Genomic DNA, 22,998 nt, shown 5'->3' with positions numbered 1-22,998 from the left:
GCTGTAAACATGTTTATTTCTGCTGTAAACGTGTTTATTCCTGCTGTAACAGGTTTATACCTGCTGTAAAAAGGTTTATTCCTGCTGTGAACATGTTTATTCCTGCTGTGAACAGGTTTAATTTTTTGCTTTAAACAGGTTTATTCCTGCTGTGAACAGGTTTAATTTTTTGCTGTAAACAGGTTTATTCCTGCTGTAACCATGTTTTTAACTGCTGTAAACGTGTTTATTCCTGCTGTAAACGTGTTTATTCCTGCAGTAAACTTGTTTATTCCTGCTGTAAACGTGTTTATTCCTGCTGTAAACGTGTTTATTCCTGCTAGAAACATGTTTATTCCTGCTGTAAACATGTTTATTCCTGCTGTAAACATGTTTATTCCTGCTGTAAACGTGTTTATTCCTGCTGTAAACGTGTTTATTCCTGCTGTAAACGTGTTTATTCCTGCTGTAAACGTGTTTATTCCTGCTGTAAACGTGTTTATTCCTTCTGTGAACAGGTTTATTCCTGCTGTAAACAGGTTTATTCCTGCTGTAAACAGGTTTATTCCTGCTGTAAACAGGTTTATTTCTGCTGTAAACATGTTTATTCCTGCTGTAAACAGGTTTAATTTTATGCTGTATACAGGTTTAATTTTTTGCTGCAAACAGGTTTATTCCTGCTGTAAACATGTTTATTTCTGCTGTAAACTTGTTTATTCCTGCTGTGAACATCTTTATTCCTGCTGTAAACTTGTTCATTCCTGCTGTAAACGTGTTTATTACTGCTGTAAACAGGTGTATTCCTGCTGTAACCATGTTTATAACTGCTGTAAACGTGTTTATTCCTGCTGTAAACGTGTTTATTTCTGCTGTAAACGTGTTTATTTCTGCTGTAAACGTGTTTATTTCTGCTGTAAACGTGTTTATTCCTGCTGTAACAGGTTTATACCTGCTGTAAAAAGGTTTATTCCTGCTGTGAACATGTTTATTCCTGCTGTGAACAGGTTTAATTTTTTGCTTTAAACAGGTTTATTCCTGCTGTGAACAGGTTTAATTTTTTGCTTTAAACAGGTTTATTCCTGCTGTGAACAGGTTTATTCCTGCTGTAAACTTGTTCATTCCTGCTGTAAACGTGTTTATTCCTGCTGTAAACATGTTTATTCCTGCTGTAAACATGTTTATTCCTGCTGTTAAAGTGTTTATTTCTGCTGTAAACAGGTGTATTCCTGCTGTAAACAGGTGTATTCCTGCTGTAAACAGGTGTATTCCTGCTGTAAACAGGTTTATTCCTACTGTAAACAGGTTTATTCCTACTGTAAACAGGTTTATTCCTGCTGTAAACATGTTTATTTCTGCTGTAAACATGTTTATTTCTGCTGTAAACATGTTTATTTCTGCTGTAAACGTGTTTATTTCTGCTGTAAACATGTTTATTTCTGCTGTAAACGTGTTTATTCCTGCTGTAACAGGTTTATACCTGCTGTAAAAAGGTTTATTCCTGCTGTGAACATGTTTATTCCTGCTGTGAACAGGTTTAATTTTTTGCTTTAAACAGGTTTATTCCTGCTGTGAACAGGTTTAATTTTTTGCTGTAAACAGGTTTATTCCTGCTGTAACCATGTTTTTAACTGCTGTAAACGTGTTTATTCCTGCTGTAAACGTGTTTATTCCTGCAGTAAACTTGTTTATTCCTGCTGTAAACGTGTTTATTACTGCTGTAAACGTGTTTATTCCTGCTGTAAACGTGTTTATTCCTGCTGTAAACATGTTTATTCCTGCTGTAAACATGTTTATTCCTGCTGTAAACGTGTTTATTCCTGCTGTAAACGTGTTTATTCCTGCTGTAAACGTGTTTATTCCTGCTGTAAACGTGTTTATTCCTGCTGTAAACGTGTTTATTCCTTCTGTGAACAGGTTTATTCCTGCTGTAAACAGGTTTATTCCTGCTGTAAACAGGTTTATTCCTGCTGTAAACAGGTTTATTTCTGCTGTAAACTTGTTTATTCCTGCTGTGAACATCTTTATTCCTGCTGTAAACTTGTTCATTCCTGCTGTAAACGTGTTTATTACTGCTGTAAACAGGTGTATTCCTGCTGTAACCATGTTTATAACTGCTGTAAACGTGTTTATTCCTGCTGTAAACGTGTTTATTTCTGCTGTAAACGTGTTTATTCCTGCTGTAACAGGTTTATACCTGCTGTAAAAAGGTTTATTCCTGCTGTGAACATGTTTATTCCTGCTGTAAAAAGGTTTATTCCTGCTGTAAACTTGTTTATTCCTGCTGTGAACATCTTTATTCCTGCTGTAAACTTGTTCATTCCTGCTGTAAACGTGTTTATTCCTGCTGTAAACATGTTTATTCCTGCTGTAAACATGTTTATTCCTGCTGTTAAAGTGTTTATTTCTGCTGTAAACAGGTGTATTCCTGCTGTAAACAGGTGTATTCCTGCTGTAAACAGGTGTATTCCTGCTGTAAACAGGTTTATTCCTACTGTAAACAGGTTTATTCCTACTGTAAACAGGTTTATTCCTGCTGTAAACATGTTTATTTCTGCTGTAAACATGTTTATTTCTGCTGTAAACATGTTTATTTCTGCTGTAAACGTGTTTATTTCTGCTGTAAACATGTTTATTTCTGCTGTAAACGTGTTTATTCCTGCTGTAACAGGTTTATACCTGCTGTAAAAAGGTTTATTCCTGCTGTGAACATGTTTATTCCTGCTGTGAACAGGTTTAATTTTTTGCTTTAAACAGGTTTATTCCTGCTGTGAACAGGTTTAATTTTTTGCTGTAAACAGGTTTATTCCTGCTGTAACCATGTTTTTAACTGCTGTAAACGTGTTTATTCCTGCTGTAAACGTGTTTATTCCTGCAGTAAACTTGTTTATTCCTGCTGTAAACGTGTTTATTACTGCTGTAAACGTGTTTATTCCTGCTGTAAACATGTTTATTCCTGCTGTAAACATGTTTATTCCTGCTGTAAACATGTTTATTCCTGCTGTAAACGTGTTTATTCCTGCTGTAAACGTGTTTATTCCTGCTGTAAACGTGTTTATTCCTGCTGTAAACGTGTTTATTCCTGCTGTAAACGTGTTTATTCCTTCTGTGAACAGGTTTATTCCTGCTGTAAACAGGTTTATTCCTGCTGTAAACAGGTTTATTCCTGCTGTAAACAGGTTTATTTCTGCTGTAAACAGGTTTATTTCTGCTGTAAACTTGTTTATTCCTGCTGTGAACATCTTTATTCCTGCTGTAAACTTGTTCATTCCTGCTGTAAACGTGTTTATTACTGCTGTAAACAGGTGTATTCCTGCTGTAACCATGTTTATAACTGCTGTAAACGTGTTTATTCCTGCTGTAAACGTGTTTATTTCTGCTGTAAACGTGTTTATTCCTGCTGTAACAGGTTTATACCTGCTGTAAAAAGGTTTATTCCTGCTGTGAACATGTTTATTCCTGCTGTAAAAAGGTTTATTCCTGCTGTGAACATGTTTATTCCTGCTGTGAACAGGTTTAATTTTTTGCTTTAAACAGGTTTATTCCTGCTGTGAACAGGTTTAATTTTTTGCTTTAAACAGGTTTATTCCTGCTGTGAACAGGTTTATTTCTGCTGTAAACAGGTTTATTCCTGCTGTAAACAGGTTTAATTTTTTGCTGTATACAGGTTTAATTTTTTTTGCTGCAAACAGGTTTATTCCTGCTGTAAACATGTTTATTCCTGCTGTAAACTTGTTTATTCCTGCTGTGAACATCTTTATTCCTGCTGTAAACTTGTTCATTCCTGCTGTAAACGTGTTTATTCCTGCTGTAAACATGTTTATTCCTGCTGTAAACATGTTTATTCCTGCTGTTAAAGTGTTTATTTCTGCTGTAAACAGGTGTATTCCTGCTGTAAACAGGTGTATTCCTGCTGTAAACAGGTGTATTCCTGCTGTAAACAGGTTTATTCCTACTGTAAACAGGTTTATTCCTACTGTAAACAGGTTTATTCCTGCTGTAAACATGTTTATTTCTGCTGTAAACATGTTTATTTCTGCTGTAAACAGGTGTATTCCTGCTGTAAACAGGTTTATTCCTACTGTAAACAGGTTTATTCCTACTGTAAACAGGTTTATTCCTGCTGTAAACATGTTTATTTCTGCTGTAAACATGTTTATTTCTGCTGTAAACATGTTTATTTCTGCTGTAAACGTGTTTATTTCTGCTGTAAACATGTTTATTTCTGCTGTAAACGTGTTTATTCCTGCTGTAACAGGTTTATACCTGCTGTAAAAAGGTTTATTCCTGCTGTGAACATGTTTATTCCTGCTGTGAACAGGTTTAATTTTTTGCTTTAAACAGGTTTATTCCTGCTGTGAACAGGTTTAATTTTTTGCTGTAAACAGGTTTATTCCTGCTGTAACCATGTTTTTAACTGCTGTAAACGTGTTTATTCCTGCTGTAAACGTGTTTATTCCTGCAGTAAACTTGTTTATTCCTGCTGTAAACGTGTTTATTACTGCTGTAAACGTGTTTATTCCTGCTGTAAACATGTTTATTCCTGCTGTAAACATGTTTATTCCTGCTGTAAACGTGTTTATTCCTGCTGTAAACGTGTTTATTCCTGCTGTAAACGTGTTTATTCCTGCTGTAAACGTGTTTATTCCTGCTGTAAACGTGTTTATTCCTGCTGTAAACGTGTTTATTCCTTCTGTGAACAGGTTTATTCCTGCTGTGAACAGGTTTAATTTTTTGCTTTTAACAGGTTTATTCCTGCTGTAAACAGGTTTAATTTTTTGCTTTAAACAGGTTTATTCCTGCTGTGAACAGGTTTATTTCTGCTGTAAACAGGTTTATTCCTGCTGTAAACAGGTTTAATTTTTTGCTGTATACAGGTTTAATTTTTTTGCTGCAAACAGGTTTATTCCTGCTATAAACATGTTTATTCCTGCTGTAAACTTGTTTATTCCTGCTGTGAACATCTTTATTCCTGCTGTAAACTTGTTCATTCCTGCTGTAAACGTGTTTATTCCTGCTGTAAACATGTTTATTCCTGCTGTAAACATGTTTATTCCTGCTGTTAAAGTGTTTATTTCTGCTGTAAACAGGTGTATTCCTGCTGTAAACAGGTGTATTCATGCTGTAAACAGGTTTATTCATGCTGTTAACAGGTTTATTCCTACTGTAAACAGGTTTATTCCTACTGTAAACAGGTTTATTCCTGCTGTAAACATGTTTATTTCTGCTGTAAACATGTTTATTTCTGCTGGAAACATGTTTATTTCTGCTGTAAACGTGTTTATTCCTGCTGTAACAGGTTTATACCTGCTGTAAAAAGGTTTATTCCTGCTGTGAACATGTTTATTCCTGCTGTGAACAGGTTTAATTTTTTGCTTTAAACAGGTTTATTCCTGCTGTGAACAGGTTTAATTTTTTGCTGTAAACAGGTTTATTCCTGCTGTAACCATGTTTTTAACTGCTGTAAACGTGTTTATTCCTGCTGTAAACGTGTTTATTCCTGCAGTAAACTTGTTTATTCCTGCTGTAAACGCGTTTATTACTGCTGTAAACGTGTTTATTCCTGCTGTAAACATGTTTATTCCTGCTGTAAACATGTTTATTCCTGCTGTAAACATGTTTATTCCTGCTGTAAACGTGTTTATTCCTGCTGTAAACGTGTTTATTCCTGCTGTAAACGTGTTTATTCCTGCTGTAAACAGGTTTATTCCTGCTGTGAACAGGTTTATTCCTGCTGTAAACAGGTTTATTCCTGCTGTAAACAGGTTTATTCCTGCTGTAAACAGGTTTAATTTTATGCTGTATACAGGTTTAATTTTTTGCTGCAAACAGGTTTATTCCTGCTGTAAACATGTTTATTTCTGCTGTAAACGTGTTTATTACTGCTGTAAACAGGTGTATTCCTGCTGTAACCATGTTTATAACTGCTGTAAACGTGTTTATTCCTGCTGTAAACGTGTTTATTCCTGCTGTGAACATCTTTATTCCTGCTGTAAACTTGTTTATTCCTGCTGTGAACAGGTTCATTCCTGCTGTAAACAGGTTTATTCCTGCTGTAAACAGGTTTATTCCTGCTGTAAACAGGCTTAATTTTATGCTGTATACAGGTTTAATTTCTTGCTGCAAACAGGTTTATTCCTGCTGTAAACGTGTTTATTTCTGCTGTAAACGTGTTTATTACTGCTGTAAACAGGTGTATTCCTGCTGTAACCATGTTTATAACTGCTGTAAACGTGTTTATTCCTGCTGTAAATGTGTTTATTCCTGCTGTGAACGTGTTTATTCCTGCTGTAAACTTGTTTATTCCTGCTGTAAACTTGTTTATTCCTGCTGTAAACGTGTTTATTCCTGCTGTAAACATGTTTATTCCTGCTGTAAACATGTTTATTCATGCTGTAAACGTGTTTATTCCTGCTGTAAACGTGTTTATTCCTGCTGTAAACGTGTTTATTCCTGCTGTAAACATGTTTATTCCTGCTGTAAACGTGTTTATTCCTGCTGTAAACAGGTTTATTCCTGCTGCAAACAGGTTTATTCCTGCTGTAAACATGTTTATTCCTGCTGTGAACAGGTTTATTTCTGCTGTACACAGGTTTATTCCTGCTGTAAACAGGTTTAATTTTTTTGCTGTATACAGGTTTAATTTTTTTGCTGCAAACAGGTTTATTCCTGCTGTAAACATGTTTATTCCTGCTGTAAACTTGTTTATTCCTGCTGTGAACATCTTTATTCCTGCTGTGAACATCTTTATTCCTGCTGTAAACTTGTTCATTCCTGCTGTAAACGTGTTTATTCCTGCTGTAAACATGTTTATTCCTGCTGTAAACATGTTTATTCCTGCTGTTAAAGTGTTTATTTCTGCTGTAAACAGGTGTATTCCTGCTGTAAACAGGTGTATTCCTGCTGTAAACAGGTTTATTCATGCTGTTAACAGGTTTATTCCTACTGTTAACAGGTTTATTCCTACTGTAAACAGGTTTATTCCTACTGTAAACAGGTTTATTCCTGCTGTAAACATGTTTATTTCTGCTGTAAACATGTTTATTTCTGCTGTAAACGTGTTTATTTCTGCTGTAAACATGTTTATTTCTGCTGTAAACGTGTTTATTCCTGCTGTAAACAGGTTTATACCTGCTGTAAATAGGTTTATTCCTGCTGTGAACAGGTTTATTCCTGCTGTGAACAGGTTTAATTTCTTGCTTTAAACAGGTTTATTCCTGCTGTGAACAGGTTTAATTTTTTGCTGTAAACAGGTTTATTCCTGCTGTAACCATGTTTTTAACTGCTGTAAACGTGTTTATTCCTGCTGTAAACGTGTTTATTCCTGCAGTAAACGTGTTTATTCCTGCAGTAAACGTGTTTATTCCTGCTGTAAACGTGTTTATTACTGCTGTAAACGTGTTTATTCCTGCTGTAAACATGTTTATTCCTGCTGTAAACATGTTTATTCCTGTAAACGTGTTTATTCCTGCAGTAAACTTGTTTATTCCTGCTGTAAACGTGTTTATTCCTGCTGTAAACGTGTTTATTCCTGCTGTAAACGTGTTTATTCCTGCTGTAAACGTGTTTATTCCTGCTGTAAACGTGTTTATTCCTGCTGTAAACGTGTTTATTCCTGCTGTAAACGTGTTTATTCCTGCTGTAAACGTGTTTATTCCTGCTGTAAACAGGTTTATTCCTGCTGTGAACAGGTTTATTCCTGCTGTAAACAGGTTTATTCCTGCTGTAAACAGGTTTATTTCTGCTGTAAACATGTTTATTCCTGCTGTAAACAGGTTTAATTTTATGCTGTATACAGGTTTAATTTTTTGCTGCAAACAGGTTTATTCCTGCTGTAAACATGTTTATTTCTGCTGTAAACGTGTTTATTTCTGCTGTAAACGTGTTTATTTCTGCTGTAAACGTGTTTATTTCTGCTGTAAACGTGTTTATTCCTGCTGTAACAGGTTTATACCTGCTGTAAAAAGGTTTATTGCTGCTGTGAACATGTTTATTCCTGCTGTGAACAGGTTTAATTTTTTTGCTGTAAACAGGTTTATTCCTGCTGTAACCATGTTTATAACTGCTGTAAACGTGTTTATTCCTGCTGTGAACAGGTTTATTTCTGCTGTAAACAGGTTTATTCCTGCTGTAAACATGTTTATTTCTGCTGTAAACATGTTTATTTCTGCTGTAAACGTGTTTATTTCTGCTGTAAACGTGTTTATTTCTGCTGTAAACGTGTTTATTCCTGCTGTAAACAGGTTTATACCTGCTGTAAATAGGTTTATTCCTGCTGTGAACAGGTTTATTCCTGCTGTGAACAGGTTTAATTTCTTGCTTTAAACAGGTTTATTCCTGCTGTGAACAGGTTTAATTTTTTGCTGTAAACAGGTTTATTCCTGCTGTAACCATGTTTTTAACTGCTGTAAACGTGTTTATTCCTGCTGTAAACGTGTTTATTCCTGCAGTAAACGTGTTTATTCCTGCAGTAAACGTGTTTATTCCTGCTGTAAACGTGTTTATTACTGCTGTAAACGTGTTTATTCCTGCTGTAAACATGTTTATTCCTGCTGTAAACATGTTTATTCCTGTAAACGTGTTTATTCCTGCAGTAAACTTGTTTATTCCTGCTGTAAACGTGTTTATTACTGCTGTAAACGTGTTTATTCCTGCTGTAAACGTGTTTATTCCTGCTGTAAACGTGTTTATTCCTGCTGTAAACGTGTTTATTCCTGCTGTAAACGTGTTTATTCCTGCTGTAAACGTGTTTATTCCTGCTGTAAACGTGTTTATTCCTGCTGTAAACAGGTTTATTCCTGCTGTGAACAGGTTTATTCCTGCTGTAAACAGGTTTATTCCTGCTGTAAACAGGTTTATTTCTGCTGTAAACATGTTTATTCCTGCTGTAAACAGGTTTAATTTTATGCTGTATACAGGTTTAATTTTTTGCTGCAAACAGGTTTATTCCTGCTGTAAACATGTTTATTTCTGCTGTAAACGTGTTTATTTCTGCTGTAAACGTGTTTATTTCTGCTGTAAACGTGTTTATTTCTGCTGTAAACGTGTTTATTCCTGCTGTAACAGGTTTATACCTGCTGTAAAAAGGTTTATTGCTGCTGTGAACATGTTTATTCCTGCTGTGAACAGGTTTAATTTTTTTGCTGTAAACAGGTTTATTCCTGCTGTAACCATGTTTATAACTGCTGTAAACGTGTTTATTCCTGCTGTAAACGTGTTTATTCCTGCTGTGAACGTGTTTATTCCTGCTGTAAACTTGTTTATTCCTGCTGTAAACTTGGTTATTCCTGCTGTAAACGTGTTTATTCCTGCTGTAAACATGTTTATTCCTGCTGTAAACATGTTTATTCATGCTGTAAACGTGTTTATTCCTGCTGTAAACGTGTTTATTCCTGCTGTAAACGTGTTTATTCCTGCTGTAAACATGTTTATTCCTGCTGTAAACGTGTTTATTCCTGCTGTAAACAGGTTTATTCCTGCTGTGAACAGGTTTATTCCTGCTGTAAACAGGTTTATTCCTGCTGTAAACAGGTTTATTTCTGCTTTAAACATGTTTATTCCTGCTGTAAACAGGTTTAATTTTATGCTGTATACAGGTTTAATTTTTTGCTGCAAACAGGTTTATTCCTGCTGTAAACAGGTTTATTCCTGCTGTGAACAGGTTTATTTCTGCTGTAAACAGGTTTATTCCTGCTGTAAACAGGTTTAATTTTTTTGCTGCAAACAGGTTTATTCCTGCTGTAAACATGTTTATTCCTGCTGTAAACTTGTTTATTCCTGCTGTGAACATCTTTATTCCTGCTGTGAACATCTTTATTCCTGCTGTAAACTTGTTCATTCCTGCTGTAAACGTGTTTATTCCTGCTGTAAACATGTTTATTCCTGCTGTAAACATGTTTATTCCTGCTGTAAACATGTTTATTCCTGCTGTTAAAGTGTTTATTTCTGCTGTAAACAGGTGTATTCCTGCTGTAAACAGGTGTATTCCTGCTGTAAACAGGTTTATTCATGCTGTTAACAGGTTTATTCCTACTGTTAACAGGTTTATTCCTACTTGTTAACAGGTTTATTCCTACTGTAAACAGGTTTATTCCTACTGTAAACAGGTTTATTCCTGCTGTAAACATGTTTATTTCTGCTGTAAACATGTTTATTTCTGCTGTAAACGTGTTTATTTCTGCTGTAAACATGTTTATTTCTGCTGTAAACGTGTTTATTCCTGCTGTAAACAGGTTTATACCTGCTGTAAAAAGGTTTATTCCTGCTGTGAACAGGTTTATTCCTGCTGTGAACAGGTTTAATTTCTTGCTTTAAACAGGTTTATTCCTGCTGTGAACAGGTTTAATTTTTTGCTGTAAACAGGTTTATTCCTGCTGTAACCATGTTTTTAACTGCTGTAAACGTGTTTATTCCTGCTGTAAACGTGTTTATTCCTGCAGTAAACTTGTTTATTCCTGCTGTAAACGTGTTTATTACTGCTGTAAACGTGTTTATTACTGCTGTAAACGTGTTTATTCCTGCTGTAAACATGTTTATTCCTGCTGTAAACGTGTTTATTCCTGCTGTAAACGTGTTTATTCCTGCTGTAAACGTGTTTATTCCTGCTGTAAACGTGTTTATTCCTGCTGTAAACAGGTTTATTCCTGCTGTGAACAGGTTTATTCCTGCTGTAAACAGGTTTATTCCTGCTGTAAACAGGTTTATTTCTGCTGTAAACATGTTTATTCCTGCTGTAAACAGGTTTAATTTTATGCTGTATACAGGTTTAATTTTTTGCTGCAAACAGGTTTATTCCTGCTGTAAACATGTTTATTTCTGCTGTAAACATGTTTATTTCTGCTGTAAACGTGTTTATTACTGCTGTAAACAGGTGTATTCCTGCTGTAACCATGTTTATAACTGCTGTAAACGTGTTTATTCCTGCTGTAAACGTGTTTATTCCTGCTGTGAACAGCTTTATTCCTGCTGTGAACATCTTTATTCCTGCTGTAAACTTGTTTATTCCTGCTGTGAACAGGTTCATTCCTGCTGTAAACAGGTTTATTCCTGCTGTAAACAGGTTTATTCCTGGTGTAAACAGGCTTAATTTTATGCTGTATACAGGTTTAATTTTTTGCTGCAAACAGGTTTATTCCTGCTGTAAACGTGTTTATTTCTGCTGTAAACGTGTTTATTACTGCTGTAAACAGGTGTATTCCTGCTGTAACCATGTTTATAACTGCTGTAAACGTGTTTATTCCTGCTGTAAACGTGTTTATTCCTGCTGTGAACATCTTTATTCCTGCTGTAAACTTGTTTATTCCTGCTGTAAACGTGTTTATTCCTGCTGTAAACATGTTTATTCCTGCTGTAAACATGTTTATTCCTGCTGTAAACGTGTTTATTCCTGCTGTAAACGTGTTTATTCCTGCTGTAAACATGTTTATTCCTGCTGTAAACGTGTTTATTCCTGCTGTAAACAGGTTTATTCCTGCTGTGAACAGGTTTATTCCTGCTGTAAACAGGTTTATTCCTGCTGTAAACAGGTTTATTTCTGCTTTAAACATGTTTATTCCTGCTGTAAACAGGTTTAATTTTATGCTGTATACAGGTTTAATTTTTTGCTGCAAACAGGTTTATTCCTGCTGTAAACATGTTTATTTCTGCTGTAAACGTGTTTATTTCTGCTGTAAACAGGTGTATTCCTGCTGTAAACATTTTTATTTTTTATTGTAAACATGTTTATTCCTGCTGTAAACATTTTTATTTTTTATTGTAAACATGTTTATTCCTGCTGTAAACATGTTTATTCCTGCTGTAAACAGGTTTATTTCTGCTGTAAACAGGTTTATTACTGCTGTAAACCTGTTTATTTCTGCTGTAAACATGTTTATTCCTGCTGTGAACAGGTTTAATTTTTTGCTGTAAACAGGTTTATTCCTGCTGTAACCATGTTTATAACTGCTGTAAACGTGTTTATTCCTGCTGTAAACGTGTTTATTCCTGCTGTAAACGTGTTTATTCCTGCTGTAAACGTGTTTATTCCTGCTGTGAACTTGTTTATTCCTGCTGTGAACGTGTTTATTCCTGCTGTGAACTTGTTTATTCCTGCTGTAAACGTGTTTATTCCTGCTGTAAACGTGTTTATTCCTGCTGTAAACGTGTTTATTCCTGCTGTAAACGTGTTTTTTCCTGCTGTAAACGTGTTTTTTCCTGCTGTAAACATGTTTATTCCTGCTGTAAACATGTTTATTCCTGCTGTAAACATGTTTATTCCTGCTGTAAACAGGTTTATTCCTGCTGTAAACAGGTTTATTCCTGCTGTAAACAGGTTTAATTTTATGCTGTATACAGGTTTAATTTTTTGCTGCAAACAGGTTTATTCCTGCTGTAAACATGTTTATTTCTGCTGTAAACATGTTTATTTCTGCTGTAAACGTGTTTATTACTGCTGTAAACAGGTGTATTCCTGCTGTAACCATGTTTATAACTGCTGTAAACGTGTTTATTCCTGCTGTAAACGTGTTTATTCCTGCTGTGAACATCTTTATTCCTGCTGTGAACATCTTTATTCCTGCTGTAAACTTGTTTATTCCTGCTGTGAACAGGTTTATTCCTGCTGTAAACAGGTTTATTCCTGCTGTAAACAGGCTTAATTTTATGATGTATACAGGTTTAATTTTTTGCTGTAAACATGTTTATTTCTGTTGTAAACGTGTTTATTACTGCTGTAAACAGGTGTATTCCTGCTGTAACCATGTTTATAACTGCTGTAAACGTGTTTATTCCTGCTGTAAACGTGTTTATTTCTGCTGTAAACGTGTTTATTCCTGCTGTAAACAGGTTTATTCCTGCTGTAAACAGGTTTATTTCTGCTGTAAACATGTTTATTCCTGCTGTAAACAGGTTTAATTTTATGCTGTATACAGGTTTAATTTTTTGCTGCAAACAGGTTTATTCCTGCTGTAAACATGTTTATTTCTGCTGTAAACTTGTTTATTCCTGCTGTGAACATCTTTATTCCTGCTGTAAACTTGTTCATTCCTGCTGTAAACGTGTTTACTACTGCTGTAAACGTGTTTATTACTGCTGTAAACAGGTGTATTCCTGCTGTAACCATGTTTATAACTGCTGTAAACGTGTTTATTCCTGCTGTAAACGTGTTTATTCCTGCTGTAAACGTGTTTATTCCTGCTGTGAACATCTTTATTCCTGCTGTAAACTTGTTTATTCCTGCTGTGAACAGGTTTATTCCTGCTGTAAACAGGTTTATTCCTGCTGTAAACAGGCTTAATTTTATGCTGTATACAGGTTTAATTTTTTGCTGTAAACATGTTTATTTCTGCTGTAAACGTGTTTATTACTGCTGTAAACAGGTGTATTCCTGCTGTAACCATGTTTATAACTGCTGTAAACGTGTTTATTCCTGCTGTAAACGTGTTTATTCCTGCTGTAAACGTGTTTATTCCTGCTGCAAACATGTTTATTCCTGCTGTAAACATGTTTATTCCTGCTGTAAACGTGTTTATTCCTGCTGTAAACGTGTTTATTCCTGCTGTAGACGTGTTTATTCCTGCTGTAAACGTGTTTATTCCTGCTGTAAACAGGTTTATTCCTGCTGTAAACAGGTTTATTCCTGCTGTAAACAGGTTTATTTCTGCTTTAAACAGGTTTATTCCTGCTGTAAACAGGTTTAATTTTATGCTGTATACAGGTTTAATTTTTTGCTGCAAACAGGTTTATTCCTGCTGTAAACATGTTTATTTCTGCTGTAAACGTGTTTATTACTGCTGTAAACAGGTGTATTCCTGCTGTAAACAGGTGTATTCCTGCTGTTAACAGGTTTATTCCTACTGTAAACAGGTTTATTCCTGCTGTAAACATTTTTATTTTTTATTGTAAACATGTTTATTCCTGCTGTAAACACGTTTATTCCTGCTGTAAGTCAGGATTCTTATAAAAATAAATCTTCATAAACATCAAATGTGGAATAAATGGCTGAAAGTGATGAATGGATCCAGAACCGAATCCGGACCCAGGTCTCTGCTGGACCCGCTTCCCACCTCGTTTATGAACTTGATGCAGTCCAGGAACATGAAGTCGTGGTGGTGCTCGTTCACAACCCTCTCCTCGATAAAGTGTCGCGGCTCCAGCGTCGGGTGATCTGAGGGGAGATCAGACTGCAGGTCAGCATGGCCGCCACCGGGGGGCGCCGCATCACACAAACATGTTTCTATCTCCCATCAGAATGGATAAAACCCGGATTAAAGCAAAGTTAAGCAAAGCTTTCAGATGAACGGGTCAGAAGAAGCGACCAGAACTGTGAGGAAACACAGCTTCCTGATCCACTAGGATCGTGACACGCCACCGCCGCTTCCATATATGGATTTAAATCCATCATGAAATACACAAATTTTATTTTAGCCATGACTTTAGATGTCCGCTGAACGGGCAACCAGCTGTCCCCCAAACGACTGGGATGGACTCTGCCCTGAAGTGGACTGAGCCGGTGAGATTATGGCTGCTATGATGTTGGGCTGACACACATCATCGCTGTCTGCATGGCGTTTAGCAGGACCAGCGTGTTTTCTGTTGGCAGGATGAAAATAAGGACCTTCCCTGTGATGAAAGTAAACCTGCTGAAGACGGAAGCATTGGACACAGTGGTTTTAAAGACGTATCTAACATGTTGGGCGAAAAGTAGAATCCACTGGGTGGATCATGACAAAACTGTGGAGGGACTCCCTCTAACTGCTGTTGCATTCGAGGACAAATGAGAAATCTGAATGTCTAATCACTGAAAAAGAAAGATCAGTTGCGAAAGGTCCGGTTGTCTTTAGAGCGGTCCTGCAAAGGACAGTCCATTGGACAGTTGAACCTCGGATTGAGAAGGAGCGGTGAGGTCTTCCTGGAGCAGTGGACCAACTCCAAACCCTCTTCAGGGACCTCAATGGTTCATGGAGGTTCACCCGGAGACGACTTTAGACCCTGTCCCCCTGACTAGACGTGTATAGGAGGTGCATCGGCAGTCTCGACATGACTAGATGCTGACATGTTACAGCCATATAAAGGAACCAGTCTTACCAATGAACTGGGAACTTCCCCATATAAAGGGCAGAAACTGGAAGTCATCCAGTCCCCACACCCCCTGGCTCCCAGCAGGCTCCATCCTGTAGGTCCTCTGCAGTTTCCTCATCACCAAGAGGTACCTGAACAAAAGAAAACGCAGCTTCACCAGGATGCAGCATCTTCACCAGGATGCAGCATCTTCACCAGGATGCAGCATCTTCACCAGGATGCAGCATCTTCACCAGGATGCAGCATCTTCATCAGGATGCAGCATCTTCACCAGGATGCAGCATCTTCACCAGGATGCAGCATCTTCACCAGGATGCAGCATCTTCATCAGGATGCAGCATCTTCACCAGGATGCAGCATCTTCACCAGGATGCAGCATCTTCACCAGGATGCAGCATCTTCACCAGGATGCAGCATCTTCACCAGGATGCAGCATCTTCACCAGGATCAGAACTACTGAAAATGATCTCACCTGTTAAAAACTTTAAAGACGATGGCCAACTGATCGTCCAATCTCAGAGCTCCGACCTTACAGAGGCAGCAGAGGAATGCAGCGAAAGCTGCTTCATGACCTGAGAAGACACAAACATCAGCATATGTCAGGAACCACAGCAGAGTCCACCTTCCTGCAGGGAAATCAACTGTAACACTGAGGAGCAGCTGATGATGGTGGTGGACCCATAACGATTCTCAGGAACGACCAACAGCGGCGACCAACAGCCGCGTCCAACAGCGGCGACCAACAGCCGCGTCCAACAGCCGCGTCCAACAGCCGCGTCCAACAGCCGCGTCCAACAGCCGCGACCAACAGCCGCGTCCAACAGCCGCCCGCGACCAACAGCCGCCCGCGACCAACAGCCGCGTCCAACAGCCGCGACCAACAGCCGCGACCAACAGCGGCGACCAACAGCGGCGACCAACAGCGGCGACCAACAGCCGCGTCCAACAGCCGCGTCCAACAGCCGCGTCCAACAGCCGCGACCAACAGCCGCCCGCGACCAACAGCCGCCCGCGACCAACAGCCGCGTCCAACAGCCGCGTCCAACAGCCGCGTCCAACAGCCGCGACCAACAGCCGCGTCCAACAGCCGCGTCCAACAGCCGCGACCAACAGCCGCGTCCAACAGCCGCGACCAACAGCCGCGTCCAACAGCGGCGACCAACAGCCGCGTCCAACAGCGGCGACCAACAGCCGCGTCCAACAGCCGCGTCCAACAGCGGCGACCAACAGCCGCGTCCAACAGCGGCGACCAACAGCCGCGTCCAACAGCGGCGACCAACAGCCGCGTCCAACAGCGGCGACCAACAGCCGCGTCCAACAGCGGCGACCAACAGCCGCGACCAACAGCGGCGACCAACAGCCGCGTCCAACAGCGGCGACCAACAGCCGCGTCCAACAGCCGCGTCCAACAGCCGCGTCCAACAGCCGCGTCCAACAGCGGCGACCAACAGCCGCGACCAACAGCGGCGACCAACAGCCGCGTCCAACAGCCGCGTCCAACAGCCGCGTCCAACAGCCGCGTCCAACAGCGGCGACCAACAGCCGCGTCCAACAGCCGCGTCCAACAGCGGCGTCCAACAGCCGCGTCCAACAGCGGCGACCAACAGCCGCGTCCAACAGCGGCGACCAACAGCCGCATCCAACAGCCGCGTCCAACAGCCGCGACCAACAGCCGCGACCAACAGCGGCGACCAACAGCGGCGACCAACAGCGGCGACCAACAGCGGCGACCAACAGCCGCGTCCAACAGCGGCGACCAACAGCCGCATCCAACAGCCGCGTCCAACAGCCGCGACCAACAGCCGCGACCAACAGCGGCGACCAACAGCGGCGACCAACAGCGGCGACCAACAGCGGCGACCAACAGCCGCGTCCAACAGCCGCGACCAACAGCCGCGACCAACAGCCGCGACCAACAGCCGCGACCAACAGCCGCGACCAACAGCCGCGACCAACAGCCGCGACCAACAGGGGCGACCAACAGCCGCGACCAACAGCCGCGACCAACAGCCGCGACCAACAGCCGCGACCAACAGCGGCGACCAACAGGGGCGACCAACAGCGGCGACCAACAGCGGCGACCAACAGCGGCGACCAACAGGGGCGACCAACAGCGGCGACCAACAGCGGCGACCAACAGGGGCGACCAACAGCCGCGACCAACAGCCGCGACCAACAGCCGCGACCAACAGCCGCGACCAACAGCCGCGACCAACAGCCGCGACCAACAGCCGCGACCAACAGGGGCGACCAACAGCCGCGACCAACAGCCGCGACCAACAGCCGCGACCAACAGCGGCGACCAACAGGGGCGACCAACAGCGGCGACCAACAGGGGCGACCAACAGGGGCGACCAACAGCCGCGACCAACAGCCGCGACCTACAGCCGCGACCAACAGCGGCGACCAACAGCCGCGACCAACAGCCGCGACCAACAGCCGCGACCAACAGCCGCGACCAACAGCCGCGACCAACAGCCGCGACCAACAGGGGCGACCAACAGCCGCGACCAACAGCGGCGACCAACAGGGGCGACCAACAGCCGCGTCCAACAGCCGCGACCAACAGCCGCGACCAACAGCCGCGACCAACAGCCGCGACCAACAGCCGCGACCAACAGGGGCGACCAACAGCCGCGACCAACAGCCGCGACCAACAGGGGCGACCAACAGCCGCGACCAACAGCCGCGACCAACAGCCGCGACCAACAGCCGCGACCAACAGCGGCGACCAACAGCGGCGACCAACAGCGGCGACCAACAGCGGCGACCAACAGGGGCGACCAACAGCGGCGACCAACAGGGGCGACCAACAGGGGCGACCAACAGCCGCGACCAACAGCCGCGACCTACAGCCGCGACCAACAGCGGCGACCAACAGCCGCGACCAACAGCGGCGACCAACAGGGGCGACCAACAGGGGCGACCAACAGCCGCGACCAACAGCGGCGACCAACAGCCGCGACCTACAGCCGCGACCAACAGCGGCGACCAACAGCCGCGACCTACAGCCGCGACCAACAGCCGCGACCAACAGCCGCGACCAACAGCCGCGACCAACAGCCGCGACCAACAGCCGCGACCAACAGCCGCGACCAACAGCGGCGACCAACAGCCGCGACCAACAGCCGCGACCAACAGCCGCGACCAACAGCCGCGACCAACAGCCGCGTCCAACAGCCCCGTCCAACAGCCCCGTCCAACAGCCGCGTCCAACAGCCCCGTCCAACAGCCGCGACCAACAGCCCCGTCCAACAGCCGCGTCCAACAGCCCCGTCCAACAGCCCCGTCCAACAGCCCCGTCCAACAGCCGCGTCCAACTAGTTGGTTGCTGTTTTTTCTGTGCAGCGCTGTTAGTGAGAATGAATGAATAACTTGAGTGAAACAGATGTGTGATTCCAGAGTGGACACTGTTCTTACCTGTCCCATAGTCTATCCTGGTCGGGTTCCCCACAGACTCCTTCAGATAGACAGCAATCTCTGGAGCTGCAGCAGCTCGATCAGAAGGAAGCACTGCTAGCACCAAGGCCTCTGCTTCCTGCACAAGCATACACAATCCTCTACCTGCAGGACTTCACATGTCACATGTATGCATGCATAAGAGAGAAGGCGCACACCAACCTGCTCTAGTCTGGAGAACCAGGTTCTGTAGGCCTTATTACCGAAGCGTGATGGCTGGTCAACAGGAGGAGTCTCATCAATCCATCGGTCCAGAGTTCCCAAAAGATCAAGCAGCTTTTCCACCGTCTGTCAGAACAACAACCCACCAGCAGCAGCATCATCATCATCACAGATGAGGCCAGAACTTGGATGAACATTAGATCTGTCTTTGCTAACATGGAAACGATGCCACCTGTGTTGCATCAGAAACACTGGAATCCACCACAGTCTATCTGAAGCAGTTTATTACGGCAAAATAACTAAAAACATCAACTACATGATAAAACTGATATTTTATTACAGTTGAAGACAACATACCAGATGATGAAACTGAGAAATTTGATCATTTGATGGAATATCTGGGCTAAATTTGATTTTGATGGAAGTCAGTGACAGAACATAAAGATGGACAGAGCTTCAACAATTTCAGACAAACTGGATCTAATCTTTCAGAAAAATGTTCCTCTGACTTTGAAGATCCACCGTCTACAGGAGAGAGGAATCTCTGTATGTCGGGGACAAGGCTGGATGCTGGTGATCTTCTGCATTATAACATGATTCTCTACTGGAAACCAGTGCATGAACCCAGGAAGCTTCCAGAAACCAGTGTGAACCCAGTTCATGCAGGTTAAAGCTCCATCATATGTGAAGAGGATCCAGAAACACGCCGTCTTCTCTGGACCAAAGCTCATTTAAAATGTTCTGAGTGGAAACCTGGATGAAGATGTGGAATAGTTTGTGGACAGCATGGACGGCGTGTCCTGCAGACTAAAGAGGAGAGGGAGCATCCAGCTTGTTATCAGCCTGCATCTCTGATGGGATGGGGTTGCATTAGTGCCGATGGCGTGGGCAGCTTCCACATCTGGGAAGCTCCATCAATGCTGAAACATCTGCTCCCATCCAGACAACGTCTCTTTCAGGGAAGACCTTCCACCATGCTGGACCACATCCTGCATCATCACAGCAGCTGCTTCTACATTCAGACAGATTTCCCATCATCTGACATGTTGCTTAGCTTCTACTGGGAATAAAAGATGACATACCTCAGACACTTTATATCCACATGTGAGCTTCTTTCCCTTCACACCTTCATTCAGAGTCAGAATGAAGCCAATGTAGTCAGCGTAGGCCTGAAAGGAGGACTAACATTATCAGTTTTATTCCAGATAAAATTTTTAAAAACAGTTTCATGTACAAAATACTCTTCTGCAGTTTTATCAGAAAAGAGACATAATAACATGTTAATAATGCAGAGCTACCTCCAAGAACCCACCTGAGATCGCTTCCACTTTCCCATATCTGGCACCATGCAGATTTCTTTTTTAGGTACCATATAGATGATGCTGGCTGGGACGTCAGGGGCTTCATCTTCAAGAGTGGATCCTAAAAACATCAGTACAGACCATTTTCCTCATCTTTGGGTAGCTCATTTAAAAGCAAATATGTTTAATCAAACTCTCCAATACTTAATGTCTTGTAAAGATTTTTTTAACTGGACACTGCATTTTTACTGAGTAATCATCTTACAAAGCATCAAACAACCACTCAGGTTCTGCAATAATACTGAGGTCTTAGAAGGACAACTTAGTGTAAGTACTGAGAATGTGTGAAATTTAGTCCCACTCCATAGACTGTATATAGAAAGATGGGCGGAGCCTCCGTGACGTCACCCATAGGTTTCTGAAGAGCTGAATTGAAGCTCGGTGGGCGGTTCCTACCATCTCCATCTTGGCAGGGGTATACGTGTCGTCTCACCCGGAAAATACAAATATGGGCAAAGAGGTGGAGCTGAGAGGGGGGCTGTGAGCGTCATGGTGGATGATTGACATCAAGCGAACTCCAAGCTTTCTGTAGCTAAGAGCTAACCGAGCTAACCCGGAGATAACAGGAGCTAACCAGCTAACAGAGGTAAGCGGGCTAAAGCTAAGTCACGTTGTTAACCGGGTAAAAAATCGGGTTGATCTACGTTCTTCTGACTTGAAGCAGGAGATCAGGTACCTGTCAATCAAAAGGACACGCCCCTAAATGTGCCAAACTTCAAGATTAAATTACTTTTAAATGGGCAAGTTAGAAAATAATTCACTTCACCTACAGTTGTCATGAAGGTAAACCTGACCTATTAAACCTAAAATGGATTTTTGTACCAGGCTGTAAACGTGTTTATTCCTGCTGTAAACGTGTTTATTCCTGCTGTAAACGTGTTTATTCCTGCTGTAAACGTGTTTATTTCTGCTGTAAATGTGTTTATTCTTGCTGTAAACATGTTTATTCCTGCTGTAAACATGTTTATTTCTGCTGTAAATGTGTTTATTCCTGCTGTAAACGTGTTTATTCCTGCTGTAAACGTGTTTATTCCTGCTGTAAACGTGTTTATTCCTGCTGTAAACGTGTTTATTTCTGCTGTAAATGTGTTTATTCCTGCTGTAAACATGTTTATTCCTGCTGTAAACATGTTTATTTCTGCTGTAAATGTGTTTAATCCTGCTGTAAACGTGTTTATTCCTGCTGTAAACGTGTTTATTCTTGCTGTGAGCATGTTTATTTCTGCTGTAAACATGTTTATTCCTGCTGTAAATGTGTTTATTTCTGCTGTAAACATGTTTATTCCTGCTGTAAACATGTTTATTTCGGCTGTGAACGTTTTAACTCTGAAACAACTAGAACCAGCTATTATTGAAATAATAGCAAATGTGAATGCCCTTTTATTGAACTATGCTGAATGATTGAAATGAAATGGCGTAAGTATAAGAAATTGAAAAAGAAATGCTGAACTGACATTGCTTCTAACTGGCCCGCATCAGTATTCAAGCCTATGAACTCCTGCATTGAAGCACATTGACTTAACTCACTACGTCACGAGCACTCCTGATGGCCTCTAGGAAAAAAGCGTTGAATTTTTCCAATTAGCATGGGAAAAGCATAGTGTAATTAGCAGGATTGCAAAAACATGTGCGTGGTTCAACTAAACTACAGTAAAGATGTGATAGACTTTATTATTCAATGTAAAAAACTTTTTTTAATGTGTTTAAGATTTGCTGGTTTATTCCCAGCAATAAAACCGCTTTATTCCCAGCAATAAAACCGCTTTATTCCCAGCGATAAAACCGCTTTATTCCCAGCAATAAAACCGCTTTATTCCCAGCGATAAAACCGCTCTATTCCCAGCGATAAAACCGCTTTATTCCCAGCGATAAAACCGCTTTATTCCCAGCGATAAAACCGCTTTATTCCCAGCGATAAAACCGCTTTATTCCCAGCGATAAAACCGCTTTATTCCCAGCGATAAAACCGCTTTATTCCCAGCGATAAAACCGCTTTATTCCCAGCGATAAAACCGCTTTATTCCCAGCAATAAAACCGCTTTATTCCCAGCAATAAAACCGCTTTATTCCCAGCGATAAAACCGCTTTATTCCCAGCAATAAAACCGCTTTATTCCCAGCAATAAAACCGCTTTATTCCCAGTAATAAAACCGCTTTATTCCCATGAATGAAACTGCTTTATTCCCAGCAATAAAACCGCTTTATTCCCAGCAATAAAACCGCTTTATTCCCAGCGATAAAACCGCTTTATTCCCAGCAATAAAACCGCTTTATTCCCAGCGATAAAACCGCTTTATTCCCAGCAATAAAACCGCTTTATTCCCAGCAATAAAACCGCTTTATTCCCAGTAATAAAACCGCTTTATTCCCATGAATGAAACTGCTTTATTCCCAGCAAAGGAACCGATTTATTCCCATTAATGAAACCGGTTTATTCCCATTAATAAAACCAGTTTATTCCCAGCAATAAAACTGGTTTATTCCCAGCAATGAAACTGGTTTATTCCCATTAATACAACCGGTTTATTCCCAGCAATGAAACCGGTTTACTCCCAATAATAAGACTGCTTTATTCCCATTAATAAAATCGGTTTATTCCCAGCAATAAAAGTTGTTTATTCTCAGCAATGAAACCGGTTTATTCCCATTAATGAAACCAGTTTATTCCCAGCAATGAAACTGGTTTATTCCCATTAATAAACTGGCTTATTCCCAGCAATGAAATCGGTTTATTCCCAGCAATGAAACCGGTTTATTCCCATTAATAAAACTGGTTTATTCCCAACAGATGCATCAACGACATTACCTGAAAGCTGCCCTGCTTCCGCCATGGCGAGGCTGATATTCTTCTTCGTTGGTTTCTTTTTCAGCAGTCTTAAAATTCTGACGCTCGTTGCTGCCCCCACATGGTCAGACCAGCAAGATGTCCGGCAGGACCAGGTACGCCGTTTAATGTCAATTTGAGAAAAGAACATATTGTAAT

At 41.4% G+C, this 22,998-nt stretch overlaps 1 protein-coding gene across 2 annotated transcripts in view; it reads right to left on the bottom strand.

The window, feature by feature from the left end:
* The window catches only part of ptpa (protein phosphatase 2 phosphatase activator), a 137,394-nt gene that overhangs the window by 112,305 nt on the left and 2,091 nt on the right, over nt 1-22,998 (bottom strand). The window contains exons 2-9 of one of the 2 annotated variants that reach the window (XM_079257241.1): nt 22,822-22,911; nt 19,967-20,076; nt 19,737-19,823; nt 18,655-18,780; nt 18,454-18,571; nt 15,506-15,605; nt 15,040-15,164; nt 14,019-14,119 (exon numbers count right to left, since the gene is read on the bottom strand). In XM_079257241.1, the coding sequence (XP_079113367.1) occupies nt 14,019-14,119; nt 15,040-15,164; nt 15,506-15,605; nt 18,454-18,571; nt 18,655-18,780; nt 19,737-19,823; nt 19,967-20,076; nt 22,822-22,846 (792 nt within the window). In that variant the 5' untranslated portion in view covers nt 22,847-22,911. Of the gene's footprint in view, nt 1-14,018; nt 14,120-15,039; nt 15,165-15,505; nt 15,606-18,453; nt 18,572-18,654; nt 18,781-19,736; nt 19,824-19,966; nt 20,077-22,821; nt 22,966-22,998 lie in introns of those variants that run through there. The other variant, XM_079257240.1, reaches the window with a different exon arrangement.

The sequence above is a fragment of the Telmatherina bonti genome (genome assembly GCF_933228915.1).
Source record: "Telmatherina bonti genome assembly, chromosome: 17".
Taxonomy (NCBI): domain Eukaryota; kingdom Metazoa; phylum Chordata; class Actinopteri; order Atheriniformes; family Telmatherinidae; genus Telmatherina; species Telmatherina bonti.
The sequence above is the reverse complement of the archived record's forward strand: the minus strand, read 5'-3'. Positions and strand labels throughout refer to the sequence as shown.